The sequence below is a fragment of the Grus americana genome, chromosome 20 (assembly GCF_028858705.1).
Source record: "Grus americana isolate bGruAme1 chromosome 20, bGruAme1.mat, whole genome shotgun sequence".
In the NCBI taxonomy this organism is placed as follows: domain Eukaryota; kingdom Metazoa; phylum Chordata; class Aves; order Gruiformes; family Gruidae; genus Grus; species Grus americana.
This window is the reverse complement of record NC_072871.1, coordinates 10,551,561-10,567,327: the sequence shown is the minus strand read 5'-3', so window position 1 is coordinate 10,567,327 and position 15,767 is coordinate 10,551,561. Positions and strand designations below refer to the sequence as shown.

At 57.9% G+C, this 15,767-nt stretch overlaps 1 protein-coding gene across 2 annotated transcripts in view; it reads left to right on the top strand.

The window, feature by feature from the left end:
• The first annotated feature begins 220 nt into the window (after positions 1-220).
• The window catches only part of NOTCH1 (notch receptor 1), a 44,279-nt gene continuing 28,732 nt past the window's right edge, over positions 221-15,767 (top strand). For both annotated transcript variants that reach the window (XM_054848755.1, XM_054848754.1), the window contains exons 1-2: positions 221-456; positions 2,247-2,328. In XM_054848755.1, coding sequence (XP_054704730.1) covers positions 399-456; positions 2,247-2,328 — 140 coding nt within the window. In that variant the 5' untranslated portion in view covers positions 221-398. The remainder of the gene's footprint in view (positions 457-2,246; positions 2,329-15,767) is intronic.

The following is a 15,767-nucleotide window of genomic DNA, read 5'->3' as shown; positions in this document are numbered from 1 at the left end:
GAGGGGCTGCACTGGGGCTGTCCGTGGGGGCTGCGCGGACCCCGCAGCCCCACTCCCGTCCCACGCAGGGACCCTCCGTGGCGGGAAGGGGGGTCCCAGCGGCGGCCCCCCGGGCTGGGTAGGGAGGAGCGTCCCGTCCCGTCCCATCCCGTGCACTGCCGTGCCGTGCCGCGGCGTCCCGCCCCGCGCCGTCCCGCCCCCCCCGCCCTCCCGCCCGGCCCGGCCCGGCCCGCCGGGGCTGAGCAGCCGCGGGAGGCGCCGGCGCTCGGAGTCGCTGCGCTCGGCGCTGGGGCGCGGTGTGTCTGGGGTTCCCGGCGGGGCAGCGCGTACCGGTACCGGCTCGGCTCGGCCGAGGCCCCGCGGATCTATGCGGCTGTGAGCGGCGGGAGCAGAGCGGGATGGAGCGGCTCCTGGCGCCCGGCCTCCTGGTGCTCCTGCTGCCCGCCCTGACGCGAGGTGAGGGCCGCTGCGACGGGCCCCGGACCGGCCGCCCCTGCACCCGGCAGGAAGTTTGCCGAGAGTGGGGGTCGGGCGCGGCGTGTGCTCCGGTCCCGGCTGGGCACCGCGGACATCGGAGCGCGGCACCGCCGGGGCGGGTGGGGGAGGAGGGGGGGTCCGGAACGCGGGGTCCCCGTGGGAACCGGGACTCGGTGCCGCGGGATGCCTGGGAACCGGGCTCAGGTCCTGCGGGGGAACCCGAGCTCGGCGCCGCCGGCGGAACCGAGGTCGGAACCGTGAGGGGAGCGGGGCTCGGCACCGCGGGGGGGGCGGGGGGGAGGGGAGGCCGGAGCCGCGGGGGGGCCAGGGCTCGGTGCCCCGGAGGAGGCGGCGGGGGAGCGGCGCTCGGGGCCGCCGGGAACCGAAGCTCGGTACCAGGGGGTGCCGCGGGGAACTGCGCTCGCTGCCGTCGCGGGGACCGGAGCTCGGTACCGCGGCCGGCCGGAGCGGGGCGCGGCGGGGCGGCGGGGGAGCCGCAGCTTGGGACGGGCTCGGTCTGGCGGAGGGGCGCGCGGGGCGGCCGCGCTCCTGCCTGTTGTTCCGCGAGAGCTTTTGACCGTTTTGCAAATTTTTCTCGGTTTCCTGTTTCTTGAAAGTCAGCCGGGTTCCCCTTACCGCCCCCCCCCCCCCCCCCCGCAACCCCCTCCTCCCCTGCGGCGCCGGCCCCGGGGCGGGTCCGGGTGCTTCGCCGCAAAGCGCTGGGCGACCGTCGGGGCCGGGGGAAAAGAGCCCTAAAAGTGGCCGGAGGTGCGGGGCGGAGCGGGGAACGGCCCGCTCCGGGGTGCCGGGGCTCTGCCGTGCTCCCGGGGACCCTGCGATGTCCCCTCTGCCCCGGGGCCGAGCGAGCAGCCTCCTCCTCCGCAGGAGTGTCCTGGCAGGATTTGGGGAAGGGAAGGCAACGGGGCTGCCTTCACCCTGCTCCGCACCGGGGCAGCCCGGGCTGAGAGCCGTGTCTGGTGCCTGGTCCCTCGGAGGAAAAGTTTGCAGAAAGTTGTGCCCGGCCGGAGTGGTCCCCAGCACCCCACTCCATCCACCCGTGGGACACGCGGGGCTGCAGACGGAGCCCCGAGCCCAGGGGGTGTCCCCGGGGTGCGTGGGACTTGGCAGCCGTCCGGGGAGAAGTTTGGTTCTGGCGGTGGCGGCGTGAAGCTGTAGTCGCTCAATGTGAAACTGCTCTGGCTGCACACGCGTGTCACAGAACCGGTTACCGTGAAGAGCGAGTGGGGCAGAGAAGGGGAAGAGCGAGCCGGGGTGGAAATCGGAAGCGATTCTGGTACTTTCAGTGAGTTGCTGTGGTAACTGTGCAGAATTTGGCTCTAAGGGCCAGACAATGAAACCTTTACTCATAGCAAGTTGTGACGGGCGACTCATTTCGTTACTGAGTTAATGGTAACTACTGGGCCCTCGGGCAGATGGTTTTTCCCAAATGGCATTTGTCACTCAAGGGCCTGATCTGGGGTTTCTCTCTGTCACTCCTCCTGCTGGAGGAGAAGGCAGAGCCTACCATCAAGCCCACCCCGAGTTTATTTTTAGGTGAGCCTCTCTGTGCTGGGGCCACACGTTCCCTGCCCGCCTCCATCACCCTGCGGGTGCTGCAGTCCCCATCTCACCAGGCTGCGCAGGGGCAGGGCGCTCTGGGGGTCTTGGCAAGCCTGTCCCTCGCCCGGGTGACGCTAGGGGATGCAGCCCCCCCCCGCCGCTGCCACCCGGGATCTGCGCTGTGGCTAACGCTCTCCTTCTGTTTGCAGGTTTACGGTGTACACAGCTTGCCGAATCCTGCCTCAACGGGGGCAAGTGTGAAACTTTTCTCAACGGGACGGAAGTGTGCCAGTAAGTATGGAGGAGCCAGAGGATTTTCATCTCCCCCGACCAACATATTGACATGCATGTTGACTTTGCTTTGAAGGCTCTGGATTTAATAGGGCAAGATGCGTTTTCTTTCCTTGAGTGGCAAGAATAACCTGCTTGTGTAGGAGTCGCCGCGAGTTTGGCAGGATTGGGCTTTGTTCCTGGCTGGGTGGAAAAACATGGGCAAAAGGCCATGTTTTGCTGGTGTTAACCTATGCAGACTGCCCTGCTGATGGAGCAGGAGGTAGGGCCAGCCCGCAGCACTGGTTGGACCGTCGGGCAGGGAGGGAGGCTGTCTGTCTGTCTGTCTGTCTTCCAGCTACTCCCTCCTGCCCCTGAAGCATTGCCTTTCAGTCCCTTGCACCCTGGCAGTTTGTGGTGCGGTGTCCAGTACATCTCCAATAAACTTTCAAGAGAGGTTTCATGGCGTGGGTCTGGCTGCTGGAGCTGCCCCGTTGATGTCCGTGGGTCTGCGGGGCATCGCCTGGGGCAGGCGGGGGAGCAGGGCCACCTCCTCCCGCAGCCCTGCCGGTGCCAAGCTGTGGTCCAGCCCAGCGTTCCTGGCGGGGACCTGGCACCCGGGCAGGAGCTTTCTCCAAGCCGATTGTGGGGAAACGGATGTGTAAAGCGTTGGGACTCTTTGAAGGACCAACTGACCCACCGCAGCGATGGCCGATTCACTCCAGGCTCCCAGGGAACAATAACCAAGAGAAATGAATAAGACTCCAGCTCCCTTTTTAAAACTATTCCATAAAAGAAATGTGAATGGGCAAGGCTCTGTTTTCCGGCCAGATTTCCCCTCTGCCTGTTGAACGTGGCCCGAGCTGAGAGCAGGCGGGGAGATGTTCCCACCCACCCCAAATTTCCAAATAGGAAGTCCTCGGCGGAGGAACCTGAAGGCATTTCCAATCCCAACCTGTTGAATGGCAGTTTCCCTTGACAATGTGTGTTGCTTTTTTGCAAATCCGCCTGGGTGCCGTTACTCTGCCCAGTAGCCAGGCACCTCCCGCCCCCTTCTCCAAGCTGAGCCCCCCAACCCTTTGGTGCAAATAAATCAGCAAATCAATCAGGCACATGAGCAATTTAATGGACAAAGGCTGGGTCCCTTTGTGAGCCACTAATGAATGCACGCCACTTTTTTTTGCACAGAAGCCCTTACCAACGCTTGACGCTCTAAATCTTGTTTTCTTTCATTCAAAGAGCGACAGCTGGGATTCGGTCGAAATTCGGCAGCTATTGTTAAGGGAGGCAGATTAATGCTGTGTGACTAATCATGTATGGCTTCCCAGAATGCCCAACCCTCCGCCCCCTCCCCAACCTTACACCCCTCCTTTTCCTTGTGGTCATTCTTCCCTTTTTTTCTTAAGTCTCTGCAACTCCTGATTTACATTTCATGTGCAGATGGTGATGGAATCTAATTAGATCTGATGCGTGCGAGCTCTATTTGGAGGAGAAGCCTCCAAAGTAGGCTTGGGGTGGGTTTTTTTTAAGAGAAAAAGTTAACTTTGAAGAACTTCTTCGTTGCTAGCTGCGAATAACCGCCTCTCTCTTGGCTGCAGACGCCGGGATGGCTTCGCAAGTGTGTGTGAGTTATTTTTGCAGGAAACCAAGGTGTGTGCTCTCAGTGTGTTAAAGCGCTTGTCCCGTGCAGGGTACGCTCTGTGGGCGATGGGGGCAGATATTAGATGTACTGCCAGCCTGGAGGAGGTACAACTTTCCAAGGTATCTGATAGCAGCTCGCAAAATCCTGGTTTTTCACTTGTTTGAATATCTCTTTACGAGGAGTTTTGCTTCCAAGATTCTTAAACAAAGCAGAGCCAAGAACACAGATACCAGACGCAGAAAAGCTTGGCACTGCCCTTTGGCGCCTGCGTGAAATGCACCATTTTGGCTGCTGGCCACATCTCCGCTCGGCCTGGCACTTAACAAAGTTTGGCCATAAAGCCCCATTGTGCTGCCCCCACAAATCCAATTAGAAAGTAGAGTGAAATAAATAGCGTACGAAGGAGATGCTACTCCAGCGGACAAGCGTCCCGGCGTTTGTGGCGAGAGAGAGCTAGTTGGGTTACGTGAAGACGACTCTGATAACACCAAAACCGAGTTATCAGCCCTGTTACGGAAAGGGAATCGCCGGTGCGAGATGAGGAGCTTTCTCTGCCTTTATTATTTTACAGCGATAGTTTGCAAAAGTCCAGGTGCCTTATCTTGCCTGTACCTATGCCAGGCAGTCCGGGGCACGCAGGGCTTTAATCGAATGGAAAGGACTGAGCATTTGATCGGCTGGAGGGCTCGTGACAGAAGCGGCCTAATTAAGCCGCCTTTGGAGCTGTTTTCCATCTGGGCAGGGGTAGCCGAGTCTTTCAGTGCTGGGAGAGCAGCAGCAGAGTTTTTGTGCATCTTGCACGGACCCCAGCTGAAGGCGCGGGGTGTTTCTGTCCCATGCATGGCACTTGCGCCAGACCTGGAGCTTTAAAAGGTCCGGTCTGCAGACGATGGCTGCTGCGGTGTTGCAGTGTGGTTTCATGCCACTGGGGAGCTGTGGCTTTCCAGAAAAGGCACTTGCCTCTGACTGAGGCATTTTCCCAGACAAAATGAAAAGGTTTTCCAAAAGGTCGTTTTGATTTCTAGTGGTAGCTCCTAATTAGACTGTTGGATAACCGTAGTTTTGACTGGCATCCCTGCAAATGAGCGGGGCTGATTTTAGATCGCTGTGCCATGTGACGCTTATTCCCAGGACCTCCCTTGCTCCGCTAGTTAAAAGCAGATGGCATGAAAGAGGGCTGAGTTTCAAACCCCGCTCCACCAGCCTTTCACCATTAAAGTCAGAGGAGCTGTGTCTGGGTTGTCATACTCTTGCCCAGAGAAACCAAATAGACGGCAGAGGAAAAGAGTAAGTTAAATTAATCACTAGGCTTGCGCTGAAAAGGGGGAAAAGTCGGTTTGCTAAAGTACTTCCTCTGTTTATGAATCAGCGCGGCGTTGTAGTTCAGCCGGGGCGATGGCTCCTGAGCTGGTGCCCATTGCCACCACCAGCTTCCACGGGCAGCGGGCCAGAAACCTTGGAAGAAACATTCAGAGGGGGACTGTAGTGACAAGAGATGATTATTTTAGCTCAAAACTTTCATGAGACAACCAGGAAGACAGAGGAGTGATCTGAGCCCTGCAGTTCTGTGCCCTTCAAGTTATTCAACTGCTCAGTCATTGTTATCTCATTGTAAAGGGCGGAAGTTTCCTTCTGGTTTGGTTTTTCTCATGTGCTTTAACCTAACGTTATTTCCATGAAATAATAACAAAGAAAAAAAAATGCAGTCTCCGTGCTGGAGAGGAAGAGGGTGGAGTGTTGAACAATCAACCAGAGGAAGCTCTTAAAGAAGTAGAGGAGCGGTGATTCAGCCATGTTGAGAACTCGATGGCTCTTTCGAGTCTGATCTCATTCTCGGAAAGAACAAGGTGGAAATGGGTAAGAGGGTAGATTAAAAATACAAAAGCATCACCTGTTGTGGATTCCAGTGGAAGAGAAACTTAGCTGAGAAACCCAGCTGGTGAGGTCACTGGGACAGCAGCGGGATTTTTTAGCTCTTTTTCTAGAAAAATCTGTGTTTACATCTCTCCTCTCTGCAGGGCATCTTGATGGTTATCGCTTGTCTCAGGTGGTCCCACTGACTTCTGCTAACTTACCCTGGGATTTTATTGGTTGGGCTGAGGTTTTTTTTTGCTTGATTTTTCTCACGGCTTGGTACTTGTGGTGGCCAGAGGGTTGTGTTGCATTTGGACAGGGGCCAGCATGGGTCACACTCAGGAAGAAATACTTCGGTAGGTCCCTCAGCAGTACTGGTGACACAGAGAGGAGCAGGAGAGGCGGGGTGAAGCCCACTGAGGTGAATTTGATTGGGGGTCCCCAGGATGCCGAGGGGATGAGGTGTTTGCAGTGGCCATCACCACCTGAGGTCAGAGGGGCTGTTCCCCGCCGGGTACTTGCAGCTGTTAAATGTGTGATGCGGTGCACGGGGCTCTGCTCCACGTGTAGCTTCTGTAGGTCACTCACTTTGTCATACGGAGTGTGTGTTATTCCACAAAAATCTCTTCCATCTCAACCACCTGACTTGCAGTTGTCTTACCTGCTGGAAGCCACGATACATCCATTTGTTCCATGCCCTGGTCTCACCTCCAAGGCTGTTCCAGTTTATTGTATGTAGCATGAGGGAGACACGTATAAGTCATTGCAAGACCAAGCTATTCACCAATTAAGGGCTTGGATAACATAATCAGGAGGCAGTTAGCAAGTTTTAAAATAACATTGTTTGGAAATTAACCTGCTCTTTCCAGGCCGGGAGGTATGGTGACCCTCGTTTTGCTCGTGTTGGTAGGTGTCCCAAATGGTAACGGCGTGTGTACATGAGTGGAATGTGAAATTTATAGAGCATCGGTGTGTTTAACGAGGAAGTAGCCTCGGGGTGCAGTTACCAAGAGCTGGTAAGCTCTGGATCTGGATGGAGACTTCTCTGTGGTTAACATGTTGCCAAACTCCAGGTGAAGGTTTTGGACCATGTATTGGGGCTGCGGAGTAGAAGAGCCTCTGGGATACAAGTTAAACCCCCTGGGAAAGCAAGACCTGCAGTGGGGTCTTGGTTGAGTCCGAGGGGCCAAAAAGGTGGTCAGGGCCTGTCTGTCTTCACTGCAGGTGCGTGGCTTTGTGTCCGGCCGGCTCCTGCTGCCGCCCAGGATGGGGCAGCACCACAGGCCGCTTGGGCTGCTTGCTCACCGCTCCCCAGGCCAGTCTTGGGCTGATCTCCTGGCCCTTTGCTTTGGGGACCAGGGTTAGAAAGACCATCAGGCTGGAGGGGTGAAGGTTTGGGGTGATTCCAGATGCTTTCCGAATGGTCTCTTCATCTCATTGCATGCCCTTGGCATGCAGCACCGAGCCCCAGCTCCTGGAAGTGGCTGTGCCAAAATCCTGCAGGTCCCTGACATTGCCCTGCTGCGTGGTGCCCTCATGAGCCTGGATTTGCTGCGGGGAAGAGGCATCCCAGCTTCCCCCACCCATCCATCTATGGAAGGGCTCCATCCTGCAGTGCTGGGCTCCTTGGGGTTGGCCTCGACAGGTATCGGCAGCGGTGGGTCAGTGTTACCACCATCCAAGGACTGCCAGGCATGGACATTGTGTTGGGTGCTCACCAGCCCGGAACTGTACTTGTGCTTTGGTCTGGGGTAAAGCTGCAGCTACTCACATCGGCCAGAGATCTGGAAAGAGCAGAAGAAGTGCTTTTCTGGTGTCGAGGGGGGCATTGCAGTTTTGCTTCTTGGGTGTCTGAGCTTGGAGGCATCCCGGAGCAGGAGCAGATGTGAGGGTCAGGACTTTGGCACCGCTGGCGTCAGCAGCATCTGATCAGGGTTGCTGAGGAAGCCCTGGTTGGACTTAATAGCACAGTTCTCTTTGCACATCTATCACGTGTGATGTTGGGAAGTCTTTGCAGCACTCCGCTAGGTCTTGGTGACATCGGACCATGGCAGCTCTCATCTGCCTGCTTGGAGAGTCCCAGGACCCCTAGAGATGCCCACCTGGGGACACCCAGTCTTTACTTTGACATCTGAGTCTTGCTGGTAGAGCAGCTTGGTGCAGCTTCCAGCCGTCTGGCCAAGGTGTGATGGTGGCCGTTCAGACTTGCGTGCCCTTGACTGGACTCTGCCTTCCTCAGTGCATGGCAGTGCCTGGACCCATTGCAGCACCTCCGTCTACAGTTCTAGCGCATGTCTGGCAGATCGGGTCACCTTGTATCACCTCCCTGCGTTGGTGAGTGCCCCGTGGGCAGGGTTCTGCGGTACGGGTTGGTGTCAGAGTTTCCACATAAATCAAGTGAGATGTGCTTGGTGCCTTCGTTTATCTCCATGTGCTGTTGCTTATCTGAACATCAAAACCTGTCTTGGTGCGAGCTGGAGCAGCACAACCTGCCAGGTACATCCTGGCTGATGGAGGTGAATTAGGCGATGGAGGTGCCTGTTGGTTAATGCAGCGCTCGGTGTAAGAGATGCAGGACCAGGACCACGACTAAAAGCCCATGCGTGGGGTTGAGGGGGGAGCCCTGCCCCGGGATGGAGCAGCATCCTGCCCACCGCCCCACGTGCAGTGGGGTTTGTGCCCTGCTCGCGGCCGGTGATGTCCCACGTCTGTGTCTGCAAAGGGCGGTTGGGAGCACGTGAGCGATGTGCGCGCTGGGTGTGCCTCCCTCGCGCAGCAGTAATTAATGTCTACGTCAAGCTTTCACCCGTCACGTCCTCCCCTTCCCCCATGGCAGTCTGGAGTTAATATTGGAAAAGTCGGTTAAACAGTTAATGTTTAGGCCCTGGTTAGCAGGCTCTTGCACATTTCCAGCAAAGGGAGCGGAGTTGCATTTTAATGGGAAACTTTCACGCTCAGTCAAGTTGCAAAAATTTATTTGCGCAGAAGTCATTTTCTTTTAACAAGTTTTCACCCTAATTCCCTTCCCCAAAATCTGAATTTAATGGTATTTATATGGGAAATGGATTTATTAAGTTTTAATGATGCTATAACATTGCCCTTATTTAATGGAAGGGGCACGCTGCAGGCAAGCGGCCATGTGGTGGTGGGCTGGGAGGGCTGGGTGCCGGGAGGAGCACCGACGGGCTGGGGAGCCCGTTGCTTGGGCTTGATCTAAAGTCAGTGTAGCTGAGAGCGGCGGTGCCAGGCTTTGCTTGGACCTCCAGGGCTGTGCAGGATCAGTCCCGGGCTGTCGCAAGGGCTGGGGCTGCAGGGCTGAGCCTCGCCTCCCGCTGCCGATTCCTCCTCATCCTCCACCGGAGTTCCTGGTGCGATGTGACACTACCTGTGTCCACCGTGACTGTCACCAAGGGGAGCAACCGAGCTTTGTCAACTGCTCTGTCCCATGTACCCATGCCGAGAGAGCCGGCATCAGCGGGGCGATGGGGGACCCCAAGGACCTTACAATCCCCACCAGCATCATTGCCTGGGGGCTGCGTGTTTCTGAGCATGCAGTGGTTTATTTTAAGATGGAAGTTATCCGCTTTTGATGAGCAGCCGTGGAGGAGAGCATGTCCCCAGTGCTCCCGACCCACCTGTGTGTCCTTGCGCAGGGGGATCAGAGAAAGACCCTCCCAAAGGCGCTCACGGACGGTTAACCCATCAAATAGCTCCTCTCGGGGCAGGTGGAGGAATGTGGCTGTCGACAGCGGGATGCGCAGTGCCGCTGGCTCCCGCCTTCGCGCCCACGGCCCGTCAGCGGCCGGAGCCCCGCACGCCGGCTTCGGGGCGGGCTGGGAGAGTGACCCCGCGGGGGAGCCGCCCGGGAGGAGGGGGGGGCCTCTCCCCAGCCCCTATTAAAATGTTAGACACAGACCTCAAAGTCAAAAGGCAGGGCGACAGACGGCCCTTTCACAGGGCCTGCTGCTCCCCACAAAAGGGGGGTTTCCAGGGGAGGGGGGCAGGAATGCGAGCTGCGGCCGGAGGGCAGAGCCGCTGCCATTGTCCCCGCTCCCTCGGCGAGGGCGTCATGTTGACACAGGGATTTCTGCCGGCAAAAGGTGTCGGAGGCAGAGTCTTCCCTCCCTCTGTCAACGTTTCCTTGGTTAAACTTGGCAGCAACAGAAATCCCGGGATACACATCCCCGGAGCAGATACTCGTCTACTCGGAGGTGCTTTACGTCCCTCAGGCCGTGCTTTCCAAGGGGGCGAGGGTTTTGTCGCTAATAACTATTTTTGAAAGCTTTGCTTGCAAAGAGAAACCAGCAGCTTCATGGCTGTGAGGTTGGGGGGAGCTGGATCCATCGCTGTCCAACCGTCCCCCTCTTTGCCTGCTCACCATCTCACAGATTGCTTTGGCTTTCGGTGGGGTTTGCGCCGCAGGGGCACCCGTGTGCTCTGCAAAACCCCCCTCTCCTCCTGTTTATAAATATAGGAGCTAAATATAGCTTGTTTAAACTCTTGGTGGCTGTTCAGATCCTAATCTCAGGTTTTATGTTCAGGATTAGAAGAGTGGGATGGTGGGGTCACACATGTCCCGGGTGGGAGTTTTCCATATTTGGCTCTCGGGCAGCGCCGTGTTTAGCCGAAACTTGATTTGAGGGGGAAAAGGGGGGGGAAAAAAAAAAAAAAAAAGTTCATCATCGCTGAGTGAGATGGTGACACCAGCGCTGCGTGCGTGCCAGAGCTCCCGGGAGCAAGGCGGCGTGAACCCACCCTGCGCAGGCAGCATGCGTGGGCAGCGCTGTGTCCAGAGCGGGTGAAAAAGGCCATTTACCCCAAAAGGGATGGGGAAGGGAGGGTGGCCTTGGGTGCCAGCGGTGCTGGGCTGGCTCGTGGCCTGGTGAGGTGGAAATTCCTCATCTCCCCCAAATTCCGATTTTTCCTTATTCTGGCTTAAAGAATAAAACATTTTTAAAGGGAAAATGTTCACAAATGAGAAATGGAAACAGGGAGCAGTTGCAGCGGGTGTTCTCGAATGCCACAGCTGCTGGGCAGCACCGCGGAGGAAAAGACGAGCCGGGTAACTTAATGGTGCCTAATGCACACCCGTCACCAGTGTGGCACTTGCCTGGGGACCTGCCCCGGCGTGGGCGGGCGGTGGGACTGTTTGCCAGCCTTAGCCCAGGTTGTGTTCCCCAGGGATGGGCAGCTGGAAGCACAGCCCTCGTGGTCGCCCCATCAGTGGGCTCCTCCAAGAGAAGGAGCAGGGACTGGGATGAGCGGGGAGAGCAGAGCTCAGCACGGGGCAGCCTGCTCCCACAAACAATGGGGCTGTGCGGATTTACACCGGCAGAGGATATAAAAAACATCAACTGGAGGAGAAAAAAAATATTTAATAGCAGCCATTGTTGAGGGTGGGAATGAGGCGAGTTTTGTCTTGGTCTCTTCCTTCGACATCTTTCATGTTTATTGTGAATGAAGCTCCATTGAAAGGCAGCTCCTTCCCAGGTAGCTGGTTACCACCCGGTGAATAGCCTGGCCACTTTGCTTAGTAATGGGATTACATTGTTTTTCATTACAATGGGAACTTTGATTCCCAAACTGTCCTGACTAATGTCTGCTTAAGAAACAAAGCCTTTCCCCCCCCCCCCCTGCTCTGTGCTGGTAGGAGGAACAGGGCTCTAGCATGATTTTCCCCACTCCCGTCCATGAGTATATCCAGCTTTGGGAATTCCTTTAGTTTCTCTCCAGATGAAAGTCTGGGTCTTAAAATCTCAATTAGATGGCTTGGGCTAGGTCAAAAATGAAATGGAACAAGAAAAAAACACATCAAAGACTTTGGATTGCAGTTTGCTTTTTTTAATTAAACAGGACTGGAGATCTGCTCTTGCTTTATTAACCTGATGTCACTCGAAGTAACCTGCTGCTTTGCCAACCACCCTCCCTGTGTGAAACTCTGTTTTTTTCCCAGGCTGGTGTCCCAGAGTGTTTAATAAAGCAGGGCCTGGATGGGACTTCATAAAAACCACCGGTTTGGTCTAGCACGGGGTTTTTGGTGCTGGGAGCCACGTCACGGCTGCCAGAGGTGTTTGTGGGGCCGTGCCGGCGCCGGGGGAGCGTGGCAGGGCTGGCGGGAGCTGTGGGGTGCGTTGCCCGGTCGGGGTGCCCCACGTGGGCGAGGGGGAGCTGAGCAGCTCTGCTTTCTCTGCCTTGGCTCTCCTGGAGCCGTGGCGAAGCCTTTGGGTTTTTAACGGATGCGTGTGCCAGAAACCACAGAGCGAAGCTGCAGGTGAGGTGCGGTGAGCCCAGCCGTGCGCACTGCTGGGGGGGGGGGGGGGGGCTCAAGCGGCCCCCACCAGCCCCTGGCTGCCAGGGCGGGAGGGAGCATCCACGGCCCCACGTGCCCCAGGGAGGTCAAGGCAGCGTCCAGCAGCGTTCCTCATCTCCCGGCACCCATCTTCTGCCGGCTCCGGGGGTGCCGTGCCACCCCAAGCAGGGTGGTGATGCCAGGGCAGGAACTGAGCAGGAGACGGGACCAGAGTGCAGGGTGCTGAGCTCCACTTTCCCAGCAGGACCATTTTCCAGGCCTGTCTTCCTTCTCCTGGCTCCGCAGTGTTTTCCCACGCTCGGCGGGGTGTTTCCGAGGCGGGCTGACACCGCTGGGAAGTTGTACGCACCTGCGGTCCCCAGTGATGCTCCTGCAGGAGCACAGGAGGGGCTCATGGGGAGGCGACGGAGTAACGGTGGATGGAATAAGATGGAATGGGAAGATGGAGTAAGAAGCAGATCTCTTCTCTCAGTGACACGGAGACATATCTCTGAGCGCTGGCCCTTTCTCTGGTCGGAGCGGAGCTGAGGGAGATCGGGGTCCCCCAGGCTGGCACCGAACAAACATGTCTTGGGGGGAAGGGTGTAACTTCAGGAGAAAGCTGGGGTGTTACTTCCAGGCTGTGCCAGGCAGGAAGCCACCGGCACAACTGGAAAAGTGACTCTTGTGCGTGGATGCCTGACGGAAAGCAAGCTTAACGCCCAGGGTCTACAGCTGCTGGGGCTGGGGAAGGCGTGAAAGCGGGCGGTTGTGGTTCCCGTCCGTAAGCCCAAGGGGGATGGTGGGGTAGGGTCGTGTCACCGCTCTGCGGCTGGGAGCAGCATGCGGTGGTCCTGCGTGCAGCTAAGGGAGACTCTTGCTGGTTATTTCTCCTTCCCTCAGCTGTTGCCAGCAAACACGTGAAATCCGAGTGTCCTGCTCGCGTTTGGCCGCTTGCTTTGCTCTGCAGGGTCCGGACGATGCTGGCACAGGCGTCCGCTTGGTTGCGCAGCACCATTGCTGGTGCAGAGGGCTCTGCGGTTGTGATGGTCCCTCGGCGGGGACCCTCTGCACCACACAAGGTCACGGTCGTGGTTTCTGAACCACCTCTGTGCTGGGATGGCTCTGCCGGAGGCTTTGGGGTGCAGGGAGGGCAGCTCGTCTGGGATGGCTGCTCCAGGCCACGGGTACCGCGGATCAGAGAGCAGCATCCCCCACAGCCCAGCCTGGGGACGGGTGTTGGGGTGGGGGCTGCTCCCCCCGGCAGGGAAGATCCCGCACCCAGCGCCTGGGTTTGCTGCTGCCCCAGAGGCAGCGGGGACTCTCCTGGCCCCATTAGCCTCAAGTACCCCCAAAACGGGGCTTGAGTAAAGACCTGAGCCTCCCCTCCTCAGCTTTCCCACGGTGCTCGTATCTTGGGGAAAACAACCGCGGCCGTTTATGCTTCCAGCAGATGAGGGTGAGGAAGAGGTTATGTGATAACAGCGCAGATAAGAGGCAGCCTGGTCGCGGGGCCAGCGGCCGGGATGGGGCTCCCCGCCAGCCCCCTGTCCCCTCCCGCAGCGTGGGGCTGCCCCCCGGACATGCCCCCCCATGGGGTAGGGATGGGGGACAGCGCCTGCGTGTCCGGTGGCTGGTTTTCATTTTGCTTGTGGGTTTATTTTGTGTGTTTTAAGCCTGAGGTGGGTTTTACCTCCAGCCCTGCCACGGTCTCAGCCCTTGGGAGGACACACTGGGGCCGGGCAGGAGAGCAGTGGGTGCTGTGAGTGCGGCCGTTCTCAGCTGCGGGGCGACGCAGGCTGAGCCTCTGCTGAGCGCCCCGCATCCAGGGCATCCCCCATGCACCCAGCACCTCTGAAACACCCCCCCAGCCTGCGCTTATGCAGGGCTGACGCATCCCGAAGTTGAACAAAGCCCCCGTGCCGCCATGCAGGAGCTGTGCCGGGGTGGGGTGGGCTGCGGGAGCACCTGGGTGTCATCTGTGCCGGCCGTGGCAGATGGCAGCTTAGCGCCGAAAGGAAAACAGCAAAACTCTTGAATTAGTCTTGGGTCAGAGGTCACAGAAACATCTGCCTCGGGATGCTTTCAGTGCCCGCATTGCTGCGGAGGGACAAAACCTGTTGCTGGTGGGTTGGGGGAAAAGCTTCGTGTGCTGTGAGAGGGAAGGGAGCGAATAAAGGGCCGGCGGCACGCGTGGAGTCGCACGCACGGAGCACCCAGTGTGTGGGGGCCAGGAGAGGCACCCCAGGTCTGCCGGTGCCGCTCACAGGGCGAGGGGGTGCTGGCAGCCGTGGCACCCAGGTGAGCACGTGCCATGCAAAGCTGGGGCAGCGGCGTGGCGAGAGGCAGCAGAGCTGCTTGGCGCTCTTGATATTTCTGCAGCTCATTCATGCTTTTGATTATATGGTCTGCCGAGCTTTTCTGGAGCCCTGCTGAAATAACTGCAGCGTTGGGCTGTTGTTTGTAACTCGTTAAGGATGTGCAGCAGACACAACAAATGCACGTGCCCACGCTGAGCAGATCCAGATTTGGCCTGGGCTCGGTGCTGGGAGCAGGATGGGAATTTGGGGCCGCTGTTCCCGTTCCCAGGCCATCCCCTGAGACTGGCTGTCTGACCTTGGACAAGGCCTTCTCCATCACCCTTCACATCACCCGTGAATCGTGCCGGAGATTTATGGGTCCGGAGCGCGGGGCATTATTCATTGCGCCTCCCCCCTCGCAGCAGTTTGAGCTCCAAGCGCTTGCTCGGGGCCAACGTTGAGGGGGAAGATGCGCCACAGCCCGATATCGTGGGAATCCAGCCCCCAGCCTCTGCCTGATCCCCCGAAACAAAAAGCCACCAAGATGAACGGGAGCCCCAGATGCTCCGGGGGTGTAAATCAGTGTGTTCACACCTGCAAGGAGCACATGCAGCATCCCCATCCGCAGGGATGGGGACCAGCTGCTGCATCGCTGTCCCCTGTCCTGCCCGGTGCTTCGGCGATGGCCCCGGTCCTTTGGTTAAGTCACGTAGAAAATATCGTAGAAGTGAAGAGTTGTGAGACTGTCCACCCTGACTGGCTCCTTGTGCCGGCACAGTGCTGGGAGAGGGAGCATTGTGCATTGGAGCGTGGCTCGGCCATCACCGGGGTTGGGATGCTCTCACCTTCCATCACCATCTAAAACAGCAGAGTGGGTCGCGGCTGGAGCATTTGATGCCTTTTCAGTGGGTTAATGAGTCAACGGAAACATTTCTCAGCTGCATGCTCAGGGGACGGAGAAACACCGGTATTTTTAGCCGTTCCTGCCTGGGTTGGGAACGGGGCGTGCGTCACGCGTGGGGCTGGAAGCATGGCCACGCTGGCCTCTCCGGGGATTTCACGGAGGCTCCTCAGGACCCTGGGCAGCTCGGCTGCCTTTCGCTGCCTCAAAGGTGGTTTCTAATGGCCCTTCTGAGCTGTTTTGATCTGAGGAACCGCCCTGTCCTCTGCCGACACATATATCTATAATTAAAGCATAGCTTTAATGTCTCTTCTGCTCATTGCCATAAGCTGCTTGAGGTTTGGTTTGGGTAGCCCTCGCTTGGGAAATGCCAAAGGAAAAACCACAGGGTGATCTTCACCTGGCTGAGCCCGAGGGGACGTCGCATCTTCCACGTCTGCTCACCTGGGATCCCTGACGCCACCACCCACTGGT